Genomic DNA, 27,745 nt, shown 5'->3' with positions numbered 1-27,745 from the left:
TGCAAAGGGAACTTTAAAAAAAAAAAAATTTAGTGTACCCAATTCATTTTTTCCAATTAAGGGGCAATTTAACGTGGCCAATTCACCTACCCTGCACATTTTTGGGTTGTGGGGGCGAAACCCACGCAAACACGGGGAGAATGTGCAAACTCCACACGGACAGTGACCCAGAGCCCGGATCGAACCTGGGACCTCGGCACCGTGAGGCAGCAATGCTAACCACTGCGCCACCGTGCTGCCCGGCAAAGGGAACTTAACCATGAAAAATGTGAGGTAATGCATTTCTGGAGGACTAACAAGACAAGGGAATATACAATGTGAGTTCGGTCCCAAGTACGTACAGAGGATCAAAGGGACCACAGATCTCTGAAGACAGCAGGACAGGTAGATAAGGTCGTTAAGAAGACCAATGGGAGTGGCCAGCAAGATGGCTGCTGTAGATTATCGTAGAATTTACAGGGAGAAGGAGGCCATTCGGCCCATCGAGTCTGCACCGGCTCTTGGAAAGAGCACCCGACCCAAGGTCAACACCTCCACCCTACCCGATAACCCAGTAACCCCACCCGACACTAAGGGCAATTTATCATGGCCAATCCACCTAACCCGCACATCTTTGGACTGTGGGAGGAAACCGGAGCACCCGGAGGAAACCCACGCGCACACTGGGAGGATGTGCAGTCTCCGCACAGACAGTCACCCAAGCCGGAATCGAACCTGGGACCCTGGAGCTGTGAAGCAATTGTGCTATCCGCAATGCTACCGTGCTGCCCCCCACAATGCTACCTGTAATGGCGGTCTGTGGCTAGGCACCGCCCCTATTTTGTTGGGGGGGCTTCCCGGCTGCTTGCCCTGTCTCCCCCCCCCCCCCCATGCCCCCGCAGAAAGCATGGCCGGTGTCCGAGCAGGAATCCTGCAGTCACCCCACGCCACTTCCTACCTCCTCTCTCTGCTGCCGCAGCCAGCACGCCAGGTTCACAAAATTTTATAGCACATTAGAAACACGCAACACGACTTCCGGGTGCGGCGATGACCAGCTGAGTCGCACGTTTCGGCAGCTCCCGGTGGAACGGACTTTTGGGCTCTTAATAAGAGCCCCAACGGCAATTTTAACGGCTAAAAGCACTGTGCGGTAAACCAGAAGGGAATCCCCCCTGGATATGGATGGAAAAAGGAGAGGAAAGTGGCCGGATTGCGGTGGATCCTTTAGAGCAGCGGCAAGGAAGGCAAGCAAAAACCAAGATGGCGTCGGAAGGTGGCAGTTTAACATGGGGCCCTGAACAACAAGAGTTCTTGAAACGCTGCGTGGAAGAGCTTAAAAAGGAGATGAAGAAGGAGCTGTTGGCCCCGATATTACAGGCGATTGAAGGGCTAAAAGATGAGCAAAAGACCCAGGAGCGGGAGCTTCGGGTCGTGAAGGCAAAGGCTGCCGAGAACGAGGACGATATACAGGGCCTGGTGGTGAAAACGGAGAGGCACGAGGCACACCATAAACGATGTGTGGAAAGGCTGGAGGCGCTGGAGAATAATGCGAGGAGGAAGAATTTAAGGATTCTTGGTCTTCCTGAAGGTGCAGAAGGGGCGGACGTCGGGGCATATGTGAGCACGGTGCTGCACTCGTTAATGGGAGCGGAGGCCCCGACGGGTCCGTTGGAGGTGGAGGGAGCATACCGAGTTATGGCGCGAGGACCGAGAGCAGGAGAAATTCCCAGAGCCATAGTGGTGAGATTCCTCCGTTTTAAGGACAGAGAGATGGTCCTCAGATGGGCAAAGAAAACTCGGAGCAGTAGGTGGGAGAACGCGGTGATCCGTGTATATCAAGACTGGAGTGCGGAGGTGGCGAGAAGGAGGGCGAGCTTTAATCGGGCCAAGGTGGTGCTTCATAAAAAGAAGATTAAATTTGGAATGCTGCAGCCGGCAAGACTGTGGGTCACATATCAAGGGAAGCACCACTACTTTGAAACGGCGGAGGAGGCGTGGACATTTATTGTTGAAGAGAAATTGGAATAAGCGGGTTATTAAAAAAGAACGTTTGCGACAAAGTGGTGGGGCGAAGAGGGGGGGAAAAAAGGGGGGAGAGATGATTTTTATGTTGTTAATCCTGCAACCCGGTAACTTTTCTCTCTTCCACAGGTTGTGGGGGAGGGAGGAAAGGAGGTGGAGGAGCTGGGGGCATTGGCCATTGGGGGCGGGGCCAAAAGGGAAGCGCGGGCTTTGTTCCCGCGCTATGATAATTATGGCGGGAATAGGGAAGCAGGAAGGAGGGGGCGTCGCACGGTGCGAGCCGAGGTCACGGGGGGAAGCCGAGGTCGGCCAGAGTTTGCTGACTTCTGGGAGCAACATGGGGGGTGTAACTACGCTAGTGGGGGATCTAGCGGGGGGGGTGGGAGGGGGGATTTACTGGGTTGCTGCTGCTGGGGAGAAGGGGGAGCTGGTATGGGGTGGGGTGGGCGGGGCGGGAGGGCACCGCCTGGGGGGGACACAGCTGCGTGGGAACCGGGTGAGGAGCTGGATAAAAGGCGATGGCTAATCGACAAGGGGGGGGGTAAAGAGCCCCCTAACCCGGCTGATCACGTGGAATGTGAGAGGGCTGAACGGGCCGATAAAGAGGGCACGGGTACTCGCACACCTTAAGAAACTTAAGGCAGATGTGGTTATGTTACAGGAGACGCATCTGAAACTGATAGACCAGGTCAGACTTCGCAAAGGATGGGTGGGGCAGGTGTTTCATTCGGGGCTAGATGCGAAAAACAGGAGGGTGGCTATATTAGTGGGGAAGCGGGTAATGTTTGAGGCAAAGACCATAGTGGCGGATAGTGGGGGCAGATACGTGATGGTGAGTGGCAAATTACAGGGGGAGGCGGTGGTCTTAGTGAACGTATATGCCCCGAACTGGGATGATGCCAACTTTATGAGGCGCATGACAGGACGTATAATAGAACATAGAACAATACAGCGCAGTACAGGCCCTTCGGCCCACGATGTTGCACCGAAACAAAAGCCATCTAACCTACACTATACCATTATCATCCATATGTTTATCCAATAAACTTTTAAATGCCCTCAATGTTGGCGAGTTCACTACTGTAGCAGGTAGGGCATTCCACGGCCTCACTACTCTTTGCGTAAAGAACCTACCTCTGACCTCTGTCCTATATCTATTACCCCTCAGTTTAAAGCTATGTCCCCTCGTGCCAGCCATTTCCATCCGCGGGAGAAGGCTCTCACTGTCCACCCTATCCAACCCCCTGATCATTTTGTATGCCTCTATTAAGTCTCCTCTTAACCTTCTTCTCTCCAACGAAAACAACCTCAAGTCCATCAGCCTTTCCTCATAAGATTTTCCCTCCATACCAGGCAACATCCTGGTAAATCTCCTCTGCACCCGCTCCAAAGCCTCCACGTCCTTCCTATAATGCGGTGACCAGAACTGTACGCAATACTCCAAATGCGGCCGTACCAGAGTTCTGTACAGCTGCAACATGACCTCCCGACTCCGGAACTCAATCACTCTACCAATAAAGGCCAACACTCCATAGGCCTTCTTCACAACCCTATCAACCTGGGTGGCAACTTTCAGGGATCTATGTACGTGGACACCTAGATCCCTCTGCTCATCCACACTTTCAAGAACTTTACCATTAGCCAAATATTCCGCATTCCTGTTATTCCTTCCAAAGTGAATCACCCCACACTTCTCTACATTAAACTCCATTTGCCACCTCTCAGCCCAGCTCTGCAGCTTATCTATATCCCTCTGTAACCTGCTACATCCTTCCACACTATCGACAACACCACCGACTTTAGTATCGTCTGCAAATTTACTCACCCACCCTTCTGCGCCTTCCTCTAGGTCATTGATAAAAATGACAAACAGCAACAGCCCCAGAACAGATCCTTGTGGTACTCCACTTGTGACTGTACTCCATTCTGAACATTTCCCATCAACCACCACCCTCTGTCTTCTTTCAGCTAGCCAATTTCTGATCCACATCTCTAAATCACCCTCAATCCCCAGCCTCCGTATTTCCTGCAATAGCCTACCGTGGGGAACCTTATCAAACGCTTTGCTGAAATCCATATACACCACATCAACTGCTCTACCCTCGTCTACCTGTTCAGTCACCTTCTCAAAGAACTCAATAAGGTTTGTGAGGCATGACCTACCCTTCACAAAGCCATGCTGACTATCCCTGATCATATTATTCCTATCTAGATGATTATAAATCTTGTCTCTTATAATCCCCTCCAAGACTTTACCCACTACAGACGTGAGGCTCACCGGTCTATAGTTGCCGGGGTTGTCTCTGCTCCACTTTTTGAACAAAGGGACCACATTTGCTGTCCTCCAGTCCTCTGGCACTATTCCTGTAGCCAATGATGACATAAAAATCAAAGCCAAAGGTCCAGCAATCTCTTCCCTGGCCTCCCAGAGAATCCTAGGATAAATCCCATCAGGTCCCGGGGACTTATCTATTTTCAGCCTGTCCAGAATTGCCAACACCTCTTCCCTACGTACCTCAATGCCATCTATTCTATTAGCCTGGGGCTCAGCATTCCCGGACCAGGTATTCCGGACCTAGAGGTGGGGAAGTTGGTAATGAGTGGAGATTTTAACACGGTGCTGGAACCAAGGCTGGACAGATCGAGGTCCAGGACTGGAAGGAGGCCGGCAGCAGCCAAGGTGCTTAAAGATTTTATGGAGCAGATGGGAGGATTAGACCCATGGAGATTTAGCAGACCTAGGAGTAAGGAGTTTTCCTTTTTCTCCTATGTCCACAAAGTTTATTCGCGAATAGACTTTTTTGTTTTGGGAAGGGCGTTGATCCCGAAGGTGAGGGGGATGGAGTATACGGCTATAGCTATTTCGGATCACGCTCCACATTGGGTGGACTTGGAGATAGGGGAGGAAAAAGAACGGCGTCCACCCTGGAGAATGGACATGGGACTAATAGCGGATGAGGGGGTGTGTCTAAGGGTGAGGGGGTGTATTGAAAAGTACTTGGAACTGTTCCGGGTGCGGCGATGACCAGCTGAGTCGCACGTTTCGGCAGCTCCCTGTGAAACGGACTTTTGGGCTCTTGATAGGAGCCCCAACGGCAATTTTAACGGCTGAAAACACCGTGCGGTAAACCAGAAGGGTGTTCCCCCTGGACACGGATGGAAAAAGGAGAGGAAAGTGGCCGGATTGCAGCGGATCCTTTGGAACAACGGCAAGGAAGGCAAGCAGAAACCAAGATGGCGTCGGAAGGTGGCAGTTTCATATGTGGCCCTGAACAACAAGAGTTTTTGAAACGCTGCGTGGAGGAGATAAAAAAGGAAATGAAGAAAGAGTTGTTGGCCCCGATATTACAGGCGATTGAAGGGCTGAAAGAGGAACAAAAGACCCAGGAGCAGGAGCTTCGGGTCGTGAAGGCGAAAGCAGCAGAGAATGAAAACGACATACAGGGCCTGGTGGTGAAGTCGGAGATACAGGAGGCACACCAGAAACGATCTGTGGAGAGGTTGGAGGCACTGGAAAATAACGCAAGGAGGAACAACTTGAGGATTCTTGGCCTTCCTGAAGGTGTGGAGGGGGCGGACGTCGGGGCATATGTGAGCACGATGCTGCACTCGTTAATGGGAGTGGAGGCCCCGACGGGTCCGTTGGAGGTGGAGGGAGCATACCGAGTTATGGTGCGAGGACCGAGAGCAGGAGAAGCTCCCAGAGCCATAGTGGTGAGATTTCTCCGTTTTAAGGATAGAGAAATGGTCCTTAGATGGGCGAAGAAAACTCGGTGTAGTAAATGGGAGAACGCGGTGATCCGCGTCTATCAAGATTGGAGTGCGGAGGTGGCGAGAAGGAGGGCGAGCTTTAATCGGGCCAAAGCGGTACTTCACAAAAAAAAGATAAAGTTTGGAATGCTGCAACCGGCAAGACTGTGGGTCACATATCAAGGGAGGCACCACTACTTTGAGACGGCGGATGAAGCGTGGACTTTTATTGTAGAAGAAAAATTGGAATGATTGGACTACGAAAATGAACGTTTGGACAAAGTGGTGGGACGAGTGGGGGGGGAGGCGAAGAGGGATTGTATGATTAATCCTGCGGTATGGTAACTTTTCTTTCTCCCACAGGTGGTGATGGGGGGAGGTGGGGAGGGAGAGGAGATGGGGCGTTGGCCATGGGAGGCGGGGCCGAGGGAGAGGCGCGGGCTTGGTTCCCGCGCTATGATAATTATGGCGGGAATAGAGAAGCAGGAAGGAGGGGGCGCCGCACGGGGCGAGCCGTGATCACGGGGGGAAGCCGAGGTCAGCCAGAGTTTGCTGACTTCTGGGAGCAACATGGGGGGAGTAATTACGCTAGCGGGGGGTCTAGCGGGGGGGGGGGGGGAGGGGGGAATTACTGGGTTGCTGCTGCTGGGGAAAGGGGGGAGTGGGTGCGGGAAAGGATGGGCGGGGGGGCACCGTCTGGGAGAAATACAGCCGCGTGGGAACTGGGCGAGAAGCTGGAAAAAGATGATGGCTAACCGGCAAGGGGGGGGGGTGGGAAGCCCCCCAACTCGGCTGATCACGTGGAACGTGAGGGGGCTTAACGGGCCGATAAAGAGGGCACGAGTACTCGCACACCTTAAGAAACTTAAAGCAGATGTGGTCATGTTACAGGAAACGCACCTGAAACTGATAGATCAGGTTAGGTTGCGCAAAGGATGGGTAGGGCAGGTGTTCCATTCGGGGCTGGATGCGAAAAACAGGGGGGTGGCTATATTAGTGGGGAAGCGGGTAATGTTCGAGGCAAAGACTATAGTGGCGGATAACGGGGGCAGATACGTGATGGTGAGTGGCAAATTACAGGGAGAGATGGTGGTGTTGGTAAACGTGTATGCCCCGAATTGGGACGATGCCAATTTTATGAGGCGAATGCTAGGACGCATCCCAGACCTAGAGACCGGAAAGCTGATAATGGGGGGAGACTTTAACACGGTGTTGGAACCAAGGCTGGATAGGTCGAAGTCCAGGACTGGTAGGAGGCCGGCAGCAGCCAAGGTGCTTAAGGATTTTATGGAGCAGATGGGAGGGGTGGACCCGTGGAGATTCAGTAGACCTAGGAGTAAGGAGTTCTCGTTTTTCTCCTATGTCCATAAAGTCTATTCACGCATAGACTTTTTTGTGTTGGGTAGGGCATTGATCCCGAGGGTGAGGGGAACGGAATATACGGCTATAGCCATTTCGGATCATGCCCCACACTGGGTAGACTTGGAGATAGGGGAGGAAACAAGAGGGCGTCCACCCTGGAGAATGGATATGGGACTAATGGCGGATGAGGGGGTGTGCTTAAGGGTGAGGGGATGCATTGAAAAGTACTTGGAACTCAATGACAATGGGGAGGTTCAGGTGGGAGTGGTCTGGGAGGCGTTGAAGGCGGTGGTTAGGGGGGAGCTGATATCAATAAGGACACATAAAGGGAAGCAGGAGAGTAAGGAACGGGAGCGGTTGTTGCAAGAACTTTTGAGGGTGGACAGACAGTATGCGGAAGCACCGGAGGAGGGACTGTATAGGGAAAGGCAAAGGCTGCATGTGGAATTTGACTTGCTGACCACAGGCACTGCAGAGGCACAATGGAGGAAGGCGCAGGGTGTACAGTATGAATATGGAGAGAAGGCGAGCAGATTGCTGGCACACCAATTGAGGAAAAGGGGAGCAGCGAGGGAAATAGGGGGGGTGAGAGACGAAGATGGAGAGACGGAGCGGGGAGCGGAGAGAGTGAATGAAGTGTTTAAGACATTTTATAAAAAATTGTATGAAGCTCAACCCCCGGATGGGAGGGAGAGAATGATGGAGTTTTTGGATCGGCTGGAAATTCCCAAGGTGGAAGAGCAGGAAAGGATGGGATTGGGAGCACAGATCACGGTAGAAGAAGTGGTGAAAGGAATTAGGAACATGCAGACGGGAAAGGCCCCGGGACCGGACGGATTCCCAGTTGAATTTTACAGAAAATATTTGGACTTGCTCGCCCCGCTACTGACGAGGACCTTCAACGAGGCAAAGGAAAGGGGACAACTGCCCCCGACTATGTCAGAAGCAATGATATCGCTTCTTTTAAAGAAGGAAAAGGATCCGCTACAATGCGGGTCCTACAGACCAATCTCCCTCCTCAATGTAGATGCCAAGGTCTTGGCCAAGGTAATGGCAATGAGAATAGAGGAATGTGTCCCGGGGGTGGTTCATGAGGACCAAACTGGGTTTGTGAAGGGGAGACAGCTGAACACGAACATACGGAGGTTGTTAGGGGTAATGATGATGGCCCCACCAGAGGGTGAAACGGAGATAGTAGTGGCGATGGATGCCGAGAAAGCATTTGATAGAGTGGAGTGGGATTATCTGTGGGAGGTGTTGAGGAGATTTGGGTTCGGAGAGGGGTATGTTAGATGGGTGCAGCTGTTGTATAGGGCCCCAGTGGCGAGTGTGGTCACGAATGGACGGGGATCGGCATATTTTCGGCTCCATAGAGGGACAAGGCAGGGATGTCCTCTGTCCCCATTACTGTTTGCACTGGCGATTGAGCCCCTGGCGATAGCGCTGAGAGGTTCCAAGGGATGGAGGGGAATACTTAGGGGAGGAGAAGAACACCGGGTATCTTTATATGCGGATGATCTGCTACTATATGTGGCGGATCCAGCGGAGGGGATGCCAGAAATAATGCGGATACTTGGGGAGTTTGGGGATTTTTCAGGGTATAAATTGAATATGGGAAAGAGTGAGCTGTTTGTGGTGCATCCAGGGGAGCAGAGTAGAGAAATAGAAGACCTACCGTTGAGGAAGGTGACAAGAGACTTTCGTTACCTGGGGATCCAGATAGCTAAGAATTGGGGCACATTGCACAGGCTAAATTTGACGCGGTTGGTGGAACAGATGGAGGAAGATTTCAAGAGATGGGACATGGTAGCATTGTCAATGGCAGGGAGGGTGCAGGCAGTTAAGATGGTGGTCCTCCCGAGATTCCTTTTTGTGTTTCAGTGTCTCCCGGTGGTGATCACGAAGGCTTTTTTCAAAAGGATAGAAAAGAGTATTATGGGTTTTGTTTGGGCCGGGAAGACTCCGAGAGTGAGGAAGGGATTCTTACAGCGTAGTAGGGATAGGGGGGGGCTGGCACTACCGAGCCTAAGTGAGTATTATTGGGCCGCTAATATTTCAATGGTGAGTAAGTGGATGGGAGAGGAGGAAGGAGCGGCGTGGAAGAGATTAGAGAGGGCGTCCTGTAGGGGGACCAGCCTGCAGGCTATGGTGACAGCCCCATTGCCGTTCTCACCAAGGAACTATACCACGAGTCCGGTGGTGGTAGCTACACTGAAGATTTGGGGACAGTGGAGACGACATAGGGGAAAGACCGGAGCACTGGGGGGGTCCCCGATAAGAAACAACCATAGGTTTGCCCCGGGGGGAATGGATGGGGGATATGGAATGTGGCAAAGAGCAGGTATAACGCAATTGAAAGATCTATTTGTGGATGGGAAGTTTGCGAGTCTGGGAGCGCTGACCGAGAAATATGGGTTGCCCCAAGGGAATGCATTCAGGTACATGCAATTGAGGGCTTTTGCGAGGCAGCAGGTGAGGGAATTCCCGCAGCTCCCGACACAAGAGGTGCAGGACAGAGTCATCTCAAAGAAATGGGTGGGGGACGGTAAGGTGTCGGATATATATAGGGAAATGAGAGACGAAGGGGAGACTATGATGGACGAACTAAAAGGGAAATGGGAAGAAGAGCTAGGGGAGGAGATTGAGGAGGGGATGTGGGCAGATGCCCTAAACAGGGTAAACTCGTCGTCCTCGTGCGCCAGGCTAAGCCTGATTCAGTTTAAGGTATTACACAGGGCACATATGACTGGAACACGGCTCAGTAAATTTTTTGGGGTGGAGGATAGGTGTGCGAGGTGCTCGAGAAGCCCAGCGAATCATACCCATATGTTTTGGTCATGCCCGGCACTACAGGGGTTTTGGATGGGAGTGACAACGGTGCTTTCAAAAGTAGTAGGAGTCCGGGTCGAACCAAGCTGGGGGTTGGCTATATTTGGGGTTGCACAAGAGCCGGGAGTGCAGGAGGCGAAAGAGGCCGATGTTTTGGCCTTTGCGTCCCTAGTAGCCCGGCGCAGAATATTGCTAATGTGGAAAGAAGCCAAGCCCCCGGGGGTGGAGACCTGGATAAATGATATGGCGGGGTTCATAAAGTTAGAGCGGATTAAGTTTGTCCTAAGGGGGTCGGCTCAAGGGTTTACTAGGCGGTGGCAACCGTTCGTCGAATATCTTGCGGAAAGATAGATAGGGGAGAACAAAGAAGGCAGCAGCAGCGGCCCAGGACTTGGGGGGGGGGGGGGGGGGGATGGGATGGGGGGGGGATGGGATGGGGGGGGGGTGTGGCCTGAGACAAGGCAGTTGCCAATTAGGGCTAGTTTTTATTTTTTGTTATTTAATATTTATTTATTTGTTGTTGTTTTTGTTTAAATTTAAAAAAGGTCATTATTATCTGTATTGTTACAATGTTGTGTAAAGGATGCACAATGTACTGTGTTGGTTGACCAAAAATTTTCAATAAAATATTATTTAAAAAAAAAAAAGAAAAGTACTTGGAACTCAATGATAACGGGGAGGTCCAGGTGGGAGTGGTCTGGGAGGCGCTGAAGGCGGTGGTTAGAGGGGAGCTGATATCAACCAGGGCACATAAAGGAAAGCAGGAGAGTAGGGAACGGGAGCGGTTGCTGCAAGAACTTCTGAGGGTGGACAGGCAATATGGGGAGGCACCGGAGGAGGGACTGTACAGGGAAAGGCAAAGGTTACATGTAGAATTTGATTTGCTGACTACGGGTACTGCAGAGGCACAATGGAGGAAGGCACAGGGTGTACAGTACGAATATGGGGAGAAGGCGAGCAGGTTGCTGGCCCACCAATTGAGGAAAGGGGGAGCAGCGAGGGAAATAGGGGGAGTGAGGGATGAGGAGGGAGAGATGGAGCGGGGAGCGGAGAGAGTGAATGGAGTGTTCAAGGCATTCTATGAAAGATTATATGAAGCTCAGCCCCCGGATGGGAAGGAGAGAATGATGTGTTTTCTGGACCAGCTGGAATTTCCTAAGGTGGAGGAGCAGGAGAGGGTGGGGCTGGGAGCACAGATCGAAATGGAGGAAGTAGTGAAAGGAATTAGGAGCATGCAGGCGGGGAAGGCCCCGGGACCGGATGGATTCCCAGTTGAATTTTACAGGAAATATGTGGACTTGCTCGCCCCGCTACTGATGAGAACCTTTAATGAGGTGAGGGAAAGGGGACAGCTGCCCCCGACTATGTCAGAGGCAACGATATCGCTTCTCCTAAAGAAGGAAAAAGACCTGCTGCAATGCGGGTCCTATTTCCCTCCTGAACGTAGACGCTAAGATTTTGGCCAAGGTAATGGCAATGAGGATAGAGGATTGTGTCCCGGGGGTGGTCCATGAGGACCAAACTGGGTTTGTGAAGGGGAGACAGCTGAATACGAATATACGGAGGCTGCTAGGGGTAATGATGATGCCCCCACCAGAGGGGGAAGCGGAGATAGTGGTGGCGATGGATGCCGAGAAAGCATTTGATAGAGTGGAGTGGGATTATTTGTGGGAGGTGTTGAGGAGATTTGACTTTGGAGATGAGTATATTAGATGGGTACAGCTGCTGTATAGGGCCCCGATGGCGAGCGTGGTCACAAATGGACGGGGGTCTGCGTATTTTCGGCTCCATAGAGGGACGAGGCAGGGATGTCCTCTGTCCCCATTATTGTTTGCACTGGCGATTGAACCCCTGGCAATAGCATTGAGGGGTTCCAGGAAGTGGAGGGGAGTACTCAGGGGAGAAGAAGAACACCGGGTATCTCTGTATGCGGACGATTTGTTGTTGTATGTGGCGGACCCGGCGGAGGGGATGCCAGAGATAATGCGGATACTTGGGGAGTTTGGAGAATTTTCAGGATATAAACTGAACATGGGGAAAAGTGAGTTGTTTGTGGTGCATCCAGGGGAGCAGAGCAGAGAAATAGAGGACTTACCGCTGAGGAAGGTAACAAGGGACTTTCGCTACTTGGGGATCCAGATAGCCAAGAATTGGGGTACATTGCATAGGTTAAATTTAACGCGGTTGGTGGAACAGATGGAGGAGGACTTCAAGAGATGGGACATGGTATCCCTGTCACTGGCAGGGAGGGTGCAGGCGGTTAAAATGGTGGTCCTCCCGAGATTCCTCTTTGTGTTTCAGTGCCTCCCGGTGGTGACCACGAAGGCTTTTTTCAAAAGGATTGAGAAGAGTATCATGAGTTTTGTGTGGGCCGGGAAGACCCCGAGAGTGAGGAAGGGATTCTTGCAGCGTAGTAGGGATAGGGGGGTGCTGGCACTACCGAGCCTAAGTGAGTACTACTGGGCCGCCAATATCTCAATGGTGAGTAAGTGGATGGGAGAAGAGGAGGGAGCGGCGTGGAAGAGATTGGAGAGGGCGTCCTGTAGGGGGACTAGCCTACAAGCTATGGTGACGGCCCCATTGCCGTTCTCACCGAAGAAATACACCACAAGCCTGGTGGTGGTGGTGGCGACTTTGAAAATTTGGGGACAGTGGAGACGGCATAGGGGAAAGACGGGAGCCTTGGTGGGGTCCCCGATAAGAAATAACCATAGGTTTGCCCCGGGGAGAATGGATGGGGGATTTGGAATATGGCAAAGAGCAGGAGTAACGCAACTGAAAGATCTGTTTGTGGATGGGAAGTTCGCAAGTCTGGGAGCGCTGACCGAGAAATATGGGTTGCCCCAAGCGAATGCATTCAGGTATATGCAACTGAGGGCTTTTGCGAGGCAACAGGTGAGGGAATTCCCGCAGCTCCCGACGAATGAGGTGCAGGACAGAGTGATCTCAAAGACATGGGTGGGGGACGGTAAGGTGTCAGATATATATAGGGAAATGAGGGACGAGGGGGAGATTATTGTAGATGAGCTGAAAGGGAAATGGGAAGAAGAGCTGGGGGAGGAGATTGAGGAGGGGCTGTGAGCTGATGCGCTAAGTAGGGTAAACTCATCGTCCTCGTGTGCCAGGCTAAGCCTGATACAATTTAAGGTATTACACATAGCGCATATGACTGGAGCATGGCTCAGTAAATTTTTTGGAGTAGAGGATAGGTGTGCGAGATGCTCGAGAAGCCCAGCGAATCACACCCACATGTTCTGGTCATGTCCGGCACTACAGGGGTTTTGGGTGGGGTGACAAAGGTGCTTTCGAAGGTGGTGGGGGTCCAGGTCGAACCAAGCTGGGGGTTGGCTATATTCGGGGTTGCAGAAGAGCCGGGAGTACAGGAGGCGAAAGAGGCTGATGTTTTGGCCTTTGCGTCCCTAGTAGCCCGGCGCAGGATACTGTTGATGTGGAAGGAAGCCAAGCCCCCGGGTGTGGAGACCTGGATAAATGACATGGCAGGGTTTATAAAGCTGGAACGGATTAAGTTCGTCCTAAGGGGATCGGCTCAAGGGTTCACCAGGCGGTGGCAACCGTTCGTCGAATACCTCACAGAAAGATAGAGGGAAAGAGGGAATGGAAAAGAAGAAGACAGCAGCAGCGACGGAGGCGGGGGGGGGGGGGGAGGAACCAGAAGGACTCTCAGGGATGTTAGTGTATAAGTATAATATGTATAGGTTGTTGTTATAGGTAATTGTATACTGGACTGCTGAATTGTATTTTTGGAGAGTATTTATTTGGGACAAGGCAGTTGCCATTTAGTTTAGTTTTTTAATTTTGATTTTGTTTATATATTATTTATTTCTTGTTTAAAAAACTGGCCATTGTTATTTATATTGTTATATTACTGTGTAAAAGATACACAATGTACTGTCATGGTTGGCCAAAAAGTTTGAATAAAATATATTTTTTAAAAAAAAGAAACAATCAACACGCCGTCGGGAATTTGGCACATCTGAGGCACTGAATCGCGGAGGCCCCGGAGAAACGGTCATCAGCACCGCTAATGATATGCCTACTGTACTTTCAGGGAACGCGGCGGGCGCTGCGATTTTGTCATTTTGGGGGGGCCAGCGAATCCTGATTTGGCGTCAAACTGGCGCCTGGCTTGATTTCGGCGTCGGAAGCTATTCTCCCGCCTAGTGCGTTTCGCGATTTTGGCGTCAGCTAACGGAGAATCCAGCCCCCCCCCCATGTGATTTTGAACAGTTCTAACAGATGTTCTCTCCCACTTCTCACCTCTAAGGAAAACAGGTCAAGGTTCTTCAGTCTATCTAGATTCTCTGCAAACCCTGGAATAATTACAATAATACTAAATTTGACTTCTCTGGCAAGAACTTCATGATTAGCAATGGTATTGATCAGGTAGACATGCCTCTGATGTAAACCTTTGAGCACATTTACACCATCTTTGATCAACAGAAATGAACTCTCCTGTTAGCTCCTCCCCCAAAACCCTTTAAATTAGAAGCAAGGATGAATTGTAAATGTGTTGTTTATATTTTTGTGAAAGATGAAGCTCAATGATACCTTGTTAGATTAATTTTGCCATCTAATCGATAGTGTAGTTGCTCTTATGCTAATTGTACTAAACAGGAATAAATGGATGGTATTGTACAACACTACCACTCTAGGCCTAAAGTGATAAATTGCCTGCTTTCTGAAAGTGGTGTTTAGTGACAGTGCACTCTCCCATTATCCCAGGAATTCTCAAATATTTACATCAGTTTTGTTGATCTACACAAGCCAAATTAGTTAAGTATAGTAAACCACGGATTAGCAGAACCGACCTCAAAGACACGTTTTTAATTAGCTGAATATGAGGTGTGATTTTTTTTTTTCTTCTTTCTGTAAATAGCTTGAGCCTGAGCTTTAACTCAGATACCAATTCCTGTTCAACCTGAAACTCGGGTTTTCTTGTTCATTGGCACTCAATGAGCTGAAAAGGGATTGGCTATTAGTAGGTCACTGAAGAGCACGGGCTTGTCAGTTTCACAGATGCCTGCCTTGTATGGCAAGAACTGGTTGATTGAAATATGATCTGACGGGCTTTAGCAAATCTTAAGAGCGATGCATAAACACTGGTTCTTCAGCTCATTAATGTTAAGGAACTTTGCATTTTGTGAGTGTAATTGAATTCTAACTGACTTCAAATGTGAACTGAGAACCAACTGCATAGCTAATCCATCACCTGATCTGCGGGATCACAATTTCCTCATCCCCAATGACTCACAACTCCCCCGTGAATCTCGCCTGCGAAATTGATCCTGTTCCAGCAACTAAACACCTGGATACCATCAACACGTTATTGAACTGGAAGTCGGGTTATTGAACCCAAGTTAAACTGATCAGATTGACTCACTCTCACTTGCTGCAATCAGAGATGCCATTGGTGGATTTGTAAAGAATGGTTCTCTGACAATGGTTAGCTCAGTCTATTTATATAAGTTAACATGTATATGAATTGCAAAGCACTTTTTCATAAAAAGCGATTTAAATGTATACACATTTGCTTTTCGATTAGCTGCAGGATAAAAACTTATTTATCCAAACCCCTGTTTAATTGACTTACTTTCTTCACAAAAGCATTTGCTGGATTGTAAAATTAATTTTCAGTTGCCCAGTTCGAAGGTGTATTTTGGCTCATTTGGTGAGAGCTGCCTTTTCTTTGCTGCTGTATAACTAGACAAATAGTCAGGGATTGTTGAAGGGCAACATTCCACGTATTTGACTGCCTGCACAAATGGGATTTTAATGCTAACTGAATTCAAATTTGATTGGTGAACGTGATGGCCATTTTCTATTCTAAGCAAAGTTTCCAGACCCAGTTGAGTAATCCTCCATGAACCAGAAACCTTAAATGGCTTGTTCATATTTTCAGAGATGAGCTGTATTTCTAAAAATACGAACATTTCCATTTGCTGCTTCGGGCAGTGTTAATAGGATCATGCAACCATTGTAAACACTTTCATGATTCCGATTAATCAATCCTTATTATATCTTTAAATATTTTGATAGGTTTATAAACTAGAACAAATAAACAAAAAAGTGCTTGCATTTATATGGTACTCTTCATGACAAAGAACAAAAGAACAAAGAAATGTCCAGCACAGGAACAGGCCCTTCAGCCCTCCAAGCCAGTGCCGACCATGCTGCCTGACTAAACTACAATCTTCTACACTTCCTGGGTCCGTATCCCTCTATTCCCATCCTATTCATGTATTTGTCAAGATGCCCCTTAAATGTCACTATCATCCCTGCTTCCACCACCTCCTCCGGTAGTGAGTTTCAGGCACCCACTACCCTCTGTGTAAAAAAACTTGCCTCGTACATCTACTCTAAACCTTGCCCCTCTCACCTTAAACCTATGCCCCCTAGTAATTGACCCCTCTACCCTGGGGAAAAGCCTCTGACTATCCACTCTGTCTATGCCCCTCATAATTTTGTAGACCTCTATCAGGTCGCCCCTCAACCTCCATCGTTCCAGTGAGAACAAACCGAGTTTATTCAACCGCTCCTCATAGCTAATGCCCTCCATACCAGGCAACATTCTGGTAAATCTCTTCTGCACCCTCTCTAAAGCCTCCACATCCTTCTGGTAGTGTGGCGACCAGAATTGAACACTATACTCCAAGTGTGGCCTAACTAAGGTTCTATACAGCTGCAACATGACTTGCCAATTCTTATACTCAGTGCCCCGGCCAATGAAGGCAAGCATGCCGTATGCCTTCTTGACTACCTTCTCCACCTGTGTTGCCCCTTTCAGTGACCTGTGGACCTGTAATCCTAGATCTCTCTGACTTTCAATACTCTTGAGGGTTCTACCATTCACTGTATATTCCCTACCTGCATTAGACCTTCCAAAATGCATTACCTCACATTTGTCCGGATTAAACTCCATCTGCCATCTCTCCTCCCAAACAGCCTTCTACCACCACCCTCTGTCTCCTGCCACTAAATGACCTAAAGACATCCCCAAACACTTTACAGTTTGGTAATGCAGTCACTCTCAGAATGTTGGAAAATAATCTTACGGCTGTGAACTTCCTGGCTCCCCAGCATCGCATTTGGAGGGTACCCCAAAGATGCACTGGGGAATCCCTCTTTGAAATTCCCAGGTATGGGTTTACCCGACAATTGTCTAGAAGCGCTAACTTTCCCCTGGACAATTGAATTGCACTGCGCTGGGAACCATCTGACAAAGCAATTTGAATTACTATCTTTGGATGGTTCTGTTACAGCTTTACCCTCATAGTTACTCGAAGATAATAATGCTGAAGTTGCAAGTACATTTTTTTTTTGTTCTAATTCTTTCAAAGACTCAGACTGAGCCCCGCATGGGACATCAACCCCTGCCAACCCCCGCACCCCCCCCGGGATTCATCCCCGTGCCCCACTCGACCTGACCCTGCCAACCCCCACCAGGTCAACGCGCACCCCCCTACCTGCAACGTCCCCCCTATGACCAGCACCCTCTCCGATGTCCGACTCCCGCCCCCCAACGTCGGACTCCCCAACCATCCGACATCTGAGTCCACCCACTGATGATCAACTCCCTACTATGATCAACTCCCTCCCCCACGCCGCTATGTCCAGATGCCCCCTGCCCAATCTTCATGTTATCCACAGACTTACTTACCATCCACCCTCACATCCTCATCAATATCGTTTATATATCGCAAACAATAAGGGATCTAGCACTGATGCCTCTGGCACGTCACTGGCCATCGGTCTTCAGTCACACAAACAGCCTTCTACCACCACCCTCTGTCTCCTGCCACTAAGCCAGTTTTGGATCCAACTTGCCAGGTTACCCTGTATCCCAGGCGCTTTTATCTTCTTTATCAGCCTCCCATGTCGAACCTTGTCAAAGGCTTTGATGAAACCCTTATAAACTACATCAACTGCACTACCCTAATCTACACACTCGATCACTTCCTTGAACAATTCAAGCAAATTTGTTCTGCGTGACCTCCCTCTCTCAGCCAATCTGACTACCCCTGATCAAAACGTCCTTCCCCAAGTGGAGATAATTAACTCCTTCAGAATTTTCTCCAATAGTTTCCCTACCATTGGTCTGTAATTCCCTGGTTCATTTCTACCACCTTTCTTGTAAATTGGAAACACATTAGATGTTCTCCAATCTTCTGGCACCTCCCTTGTGGCCATAGAGGAATTAATAATTTGGATCAGAGCCCCAGTAATTTCCTTCCTTGCCTCCCAAAGCAGTCTGGGATATAACTCATTGGGACCTGGAGATTTGTCTGCTTTTAAGCCTGCCATAACCTCCAAGACCACCTCACTCTCTATGTTAAACTGTCAAGATTCTCACAGTCCCGCTCCCCAAATTCAGTACCGATATCCTCCTGCTGAGACAGATGTGAAGTACTCCTTTAATTAAAAAAATGAAATGAAAATCACTTATTGTCACAAGTAGGCTTCATTGAATTTACTGTGAAAAGCCCCTAGTCGCCACATTCCGGTGCCTGTTCGGGGAGGCTGGTACGGGATTTGAAACGTGCTGATGGCCTGCCTTGGTCTGCTTTAAAAGGCAGCTATTTAGCCCAGTGTGCTAAACAAATACCCTACCAATATCCTCCTGCTTCGCGCATAGATTGTCTCCAAGGTCTTTAATGGGCCCTAGTCTTTCCCTGGGTATCCTCTTCCCCATAATATGCATATATGTGTTGCGCTCAAGCGAGAGCACAATGCGGCTGGCGAATCCGGGGAGAGCCCTCCAGCGGGCCTCCCGACAGCCTTCGCACCTTGCGGGATTCACCCAAGTCCCACAAGATGTAGGAGTCGGAACTCTGCCTAAAAGGGGCGGGACCAAATGATCCTCGCGGAAGTAGGTCGTAAACCTACTTATGTCCGACCTGTCCAGGATCCACCGGCATCTGTCGATTCAACGGCTGCCCCAGGGATGTTGCAGCTGGGCACAGTTTAGCACTGGTCCACACAAAAGTGGACCAGGCGGAACAGCACCTGGGGGGAATCTCCCAGACCCTCCGAGACCCCTGGGTGGTCAGGGTAAGTGCAGGGTGGTTCCCTGACTCTCCCCTGGAATGCGGTCGCCTTGGCACTGCCCAGCTGGCACCTTTTCACTGCCAAGCTGGCACGAGCATAGCCTGGGTGCCAGGATACCAGTGCAAGGGTGTCAGGTGCTAGGTGTCACTGCCAAGGGTCAGGGGCTGAGGGGGGGGGGGGGGCATGCCCATCAAATGAGGGTGGAGGGGAGTTCAAAAGGTGGGGGAGTAGTTCAGGGCAGGTAAGTAGGTGCCTCCGGGAGGTTGGCGGGGGGGGGGGTAGTGTGATGGGTGGGGGCTGTGGAAGGGAGGGGGTGCTGTAAGGGGCCTGAGGGGTTACCCCCAGAAACCCCATAGCCAACCTCCCGGAGGCACCTACTTACCTGCCCTGAACTACTCCCCCACCTTTTGAACTCCCCTCCACCCTCATTTGATGGGCATGCCCCCCCCCCCCCTCTCAGCCCCTGACCTTTGGCAGTGACACCTAGCACCTGACACCCTTGCACTGGTATCCTGGCACCCAGGCTATGCTCGTGCCAGCTTGGCAGTGAAAAGGTGCCAGCTGGGCAGTTTCCTCACTTGGGGGGGGGGGGGGGTATGGGTAGTGCCCATGTGTGAGGAGGGTGATATTTCCCATGGGTAGGGTGCGTGTGGGGACCCACAAGCTCACTTAGAGATCAGGGCACCTTTTCAAAATGGCGGCTCGATCTCTGAGTTCAGCTCCCCAGTGCTAAAAAACAAATTATAAGTGTGGCCCAAACCGGTGAGAAACTCCCCAGGGCACGAAAAAAATGACTACCTGCTATTGAATAGCGGTGGGAAACTTTCTGAAAAACACGCCACAAAATGAACTTAGAAATTTTTACAGAGAAACGCACCCATAGAATATTTTGGGATGTTCCCTAATCCTACCCAACAGTACTTTTTATGCCCCTCTTTGTTCTCCTAATTGCTTTTGTAAGTTTCCACCCCCACCGCCTGCGCACTTTCTATACTCAGTTGGCATCTGCTGAATTGCTCCTTTGTACTTGCTAAAAGCCTCACTTTTCCTCCTTATCCAGTCCTGAATATTCCTAGAAATCTAGATTCTCTGGACTTGTTGTTCCTACATTTCACCCTAAAGGGCACATTGGGCTTATATTCTTTCCCCATTTCCTTTTTGAACCCTCCCCCCCCCCCCCCCCCAACTGCTCTGCACTAGATTTTCCCACAAGAAGCTGTTCCCAGTCTACCAAGGCCAGATCCTCCCTTATTCTAATAAAATCTGCCTTCCCCTAATCCAAAACCGTTTTTTACAGACCATATTTTTCCTTTTCCATAACAAACTTAAATCATACTGTGGTATTGTTGCTATCAATAAAATGCTTCCCCACTGCTACTTTGAACACCTGTCTAGCTTTGTTTCCAGAATTAGATCCAGCATTGTGCCATCCCTTGTTGGACCTTCGACATATTGACATAAAACGCTGTCCTGAATACATTTCACCACCTTTTCTTCACCTTCTAATCTGCGTTTCGGAGTCTTTTCCCTGCTGAATCTTGGACCTCCACCTTTCCACTGTTAGCGATTCCTCTCCCGAGCTACTGTCCTGTTCCCTTTCAAAATTGCAGTCGTTACTGCAATGAAAACATTCAATGCCTGCTTCCTCTGTTTCTGGAAATTATCATTCCATCTCCAACCTCCTTTTCACGTCGAAAGACCTTGAACAGGTATTTCCTCCCAAATTCATGCCCGTCTTTCCAGCCACTCGAAGTTTGAAACTTTCCGAGTTTCCACCCTAAGCACAACTTGGCAACAACTCTTAATCAAAGCAACGGAAAGCAACTTCTGTGTCTGTGACAATGGTGCACTATTGTTCCCTTTTTCTTTGACAGGGTTGATCACACAATCCTCCTCCAGTGCTACTTTAATGCTGTCAAACTCAGTGAGGCTCCCTTCACTGGTTTCACTTTTCCAAATCAAGCCAAACTAGAACATTATCTGCGATGATGGTTTCTCTTCCTTATCTCTTGGTATCCCAAGAATTAATCAACACCCGACCCCCCTTCCTCATTTCTGTCCCGCCCTTTGACGATGTGGTCACTTCCCAGAGATACTTTGACCACTGTCATGTGAGAGTACCTTTAAGAAATGGGTGTTTATAAATGGGTGTGTATATAAATATCTGTAGTGAGAGTACCTTTAAGAAATGGGTGTTTATCAGTGATGTCAGAGTGTGGGTGGAGCTGGGCTGTCTGTCAGCTTTTTACTTTCATTTTAGGTTGTTTGCAGCAGGGTGTGCTTTAGTTTCATTTTCAGAGCTGGGTAGCTGCAGTCACAGCCAGAAGGGGTGTTAGTCTCTCTCTCTCTGTAATCTAAAGAATGTAAATCGATCCTTTGGTGATTTAAAACTTATAACTGCTCTCAGTAGTGACTTTAACCTGATGTGCTTCTGTTAAAGGTTTTGTTTTTAAGTCTTATGGATGTTAAAAGGAAAGCTTAAAGGATTACTTAGTGTTGTAGTCTTTGGGGGTTGTATTTGAATTAATGGTTGTTAAGATGTTCACTGTATGTTTAAAAAAAGTTAACTTGAGTTCATAGAATAAACATTGTTTTGCTTTAAAAAAAATACTTTTCCATTTCTGCTGTACCACACCTGTAGAGTGGGCCGTGTGCTCCCCATACCACAATCTATTAAAAGTTGTGGGTCAGGTGAACTCCATGATACACTTTGGGGTTCTCTAAACCCTGGCCCATAACACCACATACACTCAGCTCTGCTTCACCACCAACACTCTTCACCTTTCCACTGCCTCTGTGTTATCAGACCTCTTGTCCGACATCCAGTCCTGTATGATTCATGGTTTCTTTAAGTTAAACATTAAAAATATCAAAATGATTGTCTTCTGCCTCCACCACACATTGTGTAATACAGTCAACCAATTTTCTATTCCTGCCTGGTGCTTGACATGGATCAGATTGTTCACAGTTTCACTGCCTTATTCAACCCCAATTGAATTTCCAAATATGCATCTGTTCCATCACAAATATTTCCACCTCTGTAACATGGAAGAATGGTCTCCAAAGATGGAGAAATTGTTGAACACCTAAGCATTATTTTTCATCACTGTTTATAAAAGGATATGTGGGAATAAATACCAGAAATGGTGGATATGGTAATTATGGACTGCAACTTTTAAAACCACAGTAAGGAACTGAATAAAATAGTAGATCATATAGCCTCTTGAACCTGCACACCCTTTCATTAAGATCACGGCTGACTTTCTACTTCCACCACCACGTTCCTGTCCTATTCCAAAGATGTGCAGGTTAGCTGGATTGGCCATGCTAAATTGCCCTTAGTGTCCTGTGGGGTTGCGGGGGTAAGGTGGATGGGGCTTAAGTGGGTTGCTCTTTCCGAGGGCCGGTGCAGACCCGATGGGCCGAATGGCCTCCTTCTGCACTGTAAATTGTATGATTCCATATATGATTCCGATATCTCATGGTTCCTCTTCGGGCCCAAAATCAGGTCGTTCAGTATTAGCATTGGGTGACTGTCTGTGAGGAATTTGCACTTTCTCTCCTTGTCTGCGAGGGTTTCCTCCGGATGCTCCGGTTTCCTACCTCAGTCTAAAGAAGTGCAGGTTAGGTGTATTGACAATGCTAAAATTGCCCTTTAGTGTTCAAAGATGCTCAGGTTATGGTGAAAGGGCAGGGTATGGGCCTAGATAGGGTGCTGCTTTGGAGATCGGCGCAAACTCGATGGGCCGATTTGCCTCCTGCACTGTAGGGATTGTATGGAACTTTGGAACAACAGGAGTGAGGCGAAATTTTGATTTGGAAGATTAAGAGGCTAAGGATAGTAGCGAAAAGAAGAGGCTCAATGTTGCCAAGAAGAATAGTAAACCTGAAGTTTAAAAGAAGTCTAAAACACTACTTGTATAATGTTTCCATGTCATGGCTTTTGTATTTCTCTTATTGATCATTTTTTGAGAGGACCCACTGTTTTTTTTTTTTTTGCAGGCTCCTGTAAATTCTCTACATTACTCCCGACCAGCTGTTGAGAGTTTTTAATTCTATGCTCTTCATTTCCAGGTGAGTCGAGGCTCTGCTTTCTGGTTCTGGTGACCGGTTGTACATCAGTAGGGAGGATCCGTGACACTGACATTTGCAAGATTACCATAACGGATTTTGTTCCACTTCAAGAAGTGACAGCAGATGAAGAGCGAGTCACTGCCTTGAGAAAACTGCTGAACTCTGGGATGTTTTATTTTTCATCAACTTCAGGTTCTACCTTTGATCTCAATCTTTGTGCACAGAAGCTACATGCAAAGGATCGCGAGGCAGGAAGCCGTTTTTTCTGGTTAGCTTATTGTTTTAATTCATTTAGTTGTATCATAAAATGGTAATCCTCCTAAATGTACTAAGCTGACCCCTGTCCTCCAGCTCTGTGGGTGGAACCCTCGTGGAGTGTGGTGTGAGTAATAGACTCCACAAAGCTCAGCTTCCATTCCTGTATATGTGGACCTGGATTTTAAGCAAGTTGGGCTATGTTGGTAGGCCTTTAGAAATGATGGGTGGAACCTGATTCTGGAATTCCCACCCCCATTCCAGTTTCTGACAATGAGATAAAGGTGGGTTTAGCTAAACTTGCACAGAGCACTCCCGTCCTTCCCAGCTCTTTTGCCAAGATGGACATTTCAAACGTCCCCCCCCAACTTTCATAGAGTTGGGCCATTCCATTAAAGATGTGGCTCATGGCCTCTCAAAGGAGTTATGAAACACTGGTGAAACCCTCGTCTCAAATCGGTAACCAAAAACAAAACACTCAGCATTCCTATTGAAATACATTGCCCCTCTTACCTTCTCAAAAAGCTGTCGATCGATCACAGCCATTCACTGTATCAATTTCAAATTTTTAAAATCCACTTCGGGCCTCTTAATCATGTGTAAATAAACACATGTCAATGAAAAACCACAAGAAAAATCAGCAAAGTGATGGTGATATCAATAAAAGCTTGCACTCCCCTTCAAGCTGCATAAACATTGCTTGTTAAACTAAGTGAATTAATTATTCATGGAGCTCAGCCAGGCATTCATAATGAGGCCATCTGACAACTGTGCTCAAAGAAAGAGACCTGTAGCACAGGGAGATAGGGAAATGAGATTTGGTGAGAGTTAAGATCCAGGCAGTAGAGTTTTAGCTGACCTCAAGTTTATGGAAGCCAGAATTTTGAGAGACCAGCCAGAACTATACTGGAATAGCTGACTCTAGAGGTAATAAAGGCATGGATGAGGGTTTCAGCAGCAGCTGAGCGGAGATGGAGATGAAGTCAGGTGATGTAATGGAGGTGGAAATAGGAAAACTTAATAATGGATGAATTGGAAGTCAGAAGGTCATTTCAGGATCAAACGTGACACTGAGGTTGCGAACAGACTTATACCAGCACAGGATTCATATCATATTTCTGTTCTATAAAATTCTAGGATCCTCTGGTGCATAAATTTCACAAACGCCAGATTTCTTTTGGAAAATTATAGCCATAAACAGCAAAAACTATTGACTAGGTCTGAGCAAAGACCCCAGACTTGAGGGTATTTGTAACTCACTCACAATTTTTGTGAATTCCAAAAGTAGATTTAAGGGGCCAGATTTTCACTCCTGAGGCGGTTAGCTCGAGTTGAGAAATTTCCCAGCTCAGCGAAGTCTCCTTAGGGGCGAAGGAGTCCTGAATGGCATGATTTGATTTGTTTCTCTGGAGGAGCTGGGCGCGGGAGGAAGTCATGACCGCCGCTGCCACCACGCACAAATTGGAGGTGGCCACAGGGACGGCTAAGTGCTGAGGTGGGCTTACACACCCATTGGGCCAGATTCTCCGATTCTGAGGCTAAGTGCGGAGAATCCGTGGCATTTTACGTGGCATATTGGTGGCGCCTCCCTCACCGATGCAGTGCGTTAAACCCCCGGCCTCCACAAAATAACTGGCTGGAGAATGGCAGAATCCGTGGCTGCGCATGCACACGGTGACGACCTGCAACGGTTGCACCATAAAACATGGCGCCGGTCACGTGCAGACTGACCTGCTAAATAGTCCCCCCAGCCATTGCAGAAGCCCTCCCTGCCAGCAGCACGGCTCCCGCCCGACTATGGTGGCACTAGACACAGTCTACAGCCACCTTGTCGGGTTCCTGCTCGGCTGGGACCACACGTCCCCCACGCCATTGTGAACTCGGCCCATCAGGGGTGGAGTATCGGGGGAGGGTTTTCAGGCGACACACTGAGGCCGTCCCAACGGCGTGCTGTGGATGCTGTGATGATGCCGTTTTGGAGGGGACGGAGCATGCGAAACCTGCGTCAAACAGGTGCCGCCCCTGATTTTGTCATAAAAATGGATTCTCCGCCCGATCGCCGATTACAAAATCAGGGTCGGCGACTAGTGAATCAGCCCCATTGTGTCTCTCTCTCTCTCACACACACGCCATCACTTGTTCCCATTTGACCACTTGCCCTCCAGCCGCCCGGTGGGCCTTCCCGGCCTCCAGCCGCCCAGTGGGTCTCCCAAGCCTCATTCCGAATGCTGAACACATGTTGCTTCCTATTTGCCACCATTTTTACTGCTCCTGTCCCAAGCCCTTGCTTTCTTCCCTTGCACTATGCTTTTCCTCATGGCTCGCCCGCTCGCTCCACCATCTTGGTCCTGTGCTCCTTCACCTGGCGCCGTACAGGAACCAACAGAAAGCCTGCACTCTGCAAATAGAGGAACAACCATTCACCTTCACACTATTTGCTTCTTGTCCAATCAGAGACTGATTCTCTCGCAAATTTGCTGCTGACACATTCACCAGTGAGCCTATCAGCCATAAATGCAGGAGAGGCAGATCTTTCATTCCACGTTCCCGTAGTTTGAACAGTGAGTCCGTGGGCCAGATACAGGGGTTGTGGCCTGTGGGCCAAAGGTTGGACAAGCCTGATATAAAGTAAAGATCTGACTTCTGCATGATCTGCTTCGGTGAAAACCAGCTTGCTTGAGTTTATCTGTTAAGGATAATTGCACAGATATACTTGCTAGGGGGATAATTGCACAGATGTATTTGCTAGGGGCAGAGCAGAGGAATGTAATCTAATGCTAGTTGTTGCAATTACTTTTGTCCTAAAGTACAATGTAGTAGCTGTCTTTATTTTCATTGCTGTGTTTGTTTGTGATTGCATAATAGTCATTTTGATGTACTGGGCAGTGAGCTTTGCATGTCGTGTAGTCTGTTATTGATGGATTCCAATCCAGAAGAATATGTTGAGCAGTACCATTGATATGTGTGCAACAACTTTACCAACAGTTTTGGTGTTTCTGAGCTGATCATGCCTTTTTTTAAAGTCTAAAGCTTGGCATGAACCTTGAACAGAAGGTCCTTCAAAAGGTCTATTGTTGCAGGGTTTGCTGTTGTTTGTGTACATATGGCCCTCGGGGCAGATTCAGGATTGATGTCTTCCCAGTTCAGTAGCAAGCAATATTTGACATGGCAGGTTCACTACTCCTCTTGTATCTATCTGGACCTGTGACCAACAGTGTGGGCTGTAATTAGTGTCACAAAGGCATGGATGAATAGAGAACGTGGAAACGTATACTTTTGTAAATAGCAACTGCATAATTAATAAAATATAAAAGACATGCAGAATAGGACAAGTGATCTTTTCGGCATGACCAGAAATAATGAGTCATACATCAAAGGTTCAAAGGTTTGGGTCATGAGGAAATAAACCTGGAATGTTAACAAGTGTAAACATTGTTTTCTTTCTCAGGGTGACGAGGAATGTTAATTAGATATCCTAGATTACACAGAAAACCTTGTGGAGCTTTTCAAACAATTCATTGAATCTGGAAATCAAATGTGATTTCAGAAACAACAAAGTGGAGAATTTATAAATATCTGTTGTTACACTTTTAAGGTTTATAAGATTATTATATTCTGGGACTGTAGCTTTAAATTAAGGGTAAATGAAGGGGGTCATGTGACCTGTTGTGAAGTCTCTCTGACAGTAAGCCTGGATGTATTGATTGTTAGCGATCAAAGAAAGACTTTTCAGATCTATCAGAAATGGTGTAGTCCAACAGAGGCATCCAAACCAATTAAGTTGTTTTCAACGTAAATGCCTCTCGCAGCTCTTAAACATCAGATGATGCGAAAGCGATGAGTTAAGTGTATTTCAGAGAGCGCAGATGCCACCTTTGACACAAATAGTCGAGAAGAGAAAATTTGTACAAGTGAGGAAAGCCATTTTTCTGTGTTTGGCTTGTTCATCTTAAAACTGTGGGTGGACGGGGTTGTGATAGAATATGGGACTTAGGACTATGAGCCTAGCCCGACATTCACTAAGATCATGGCTGAACTAATTGTGCCTCAATTCCACTTTCCTGTCTGCCCCTTGACTTTCCTCTGTCTATCAGAAATCTGTACAATCGGCCTTGAATTTATTCAATGACCCAACCTCCACTGCTTTCTGGCGAAGAAAATTTCACAGGATCATCATACAAGGAGCTTGAAAAGCCAACCCTGGCTTTGTTTGATTGTGGGTTCCAAGGCGCAGTTAATAATAATAGTTGCTTATTGTCAAAATTATTATTATTAACTGCGCCTTGGAACCCACAATCAAACAAAGCCAGGGTTGGCTTTTCAAGCTTCTTGTATGATGATCCTATGAAATTTTCTTCAACAGAAAGCAGTGGAGGCTGGGTCATTGAACCGTCACTCAAAGGCATTT

The 27,745-nt window shown here is 48.4% G+C and overlaps 1 protein-coding gene across 1 annotated transcript in view; it reads left to right on the top strand.

Moving 5' to 3' along the window:
• The window catches only part of LOC140421095 (synaptojanin-2-like), a 287,869-nt gene that overhangs the window by 33,380 nt on the left and 226,744 nt on the right, over nucleotides 1-27,745 (top strand). Inside the window, 1 exon segment of the mRNA XM_072505504.1 lies at nucleotides 23,083-23,350. Coding sequence (XP_072361605.1) covers nucleotides 23,083-23,350 — 268 coding nt within the window.

Source organism: Scyliorhinus torazame, chromosome 1, assembly GCF_047496885.1.
Source record: "Scyliorhinus torazame isolate Kashiwa2021f chromosome 1, sScyTor2.1, whole genome shotgun sequence".
Taxonomy (NCBI): Eukaryota; Metazoa; Chordata; class Chondrichthyes; order Carcharhiniformes; family Scyliorhinidae; genus Scyliorhinus; species Scyliorhinus torazame.
This window is presented reverse-complemented; position numbering and strand designations above follow the sequence as displayed.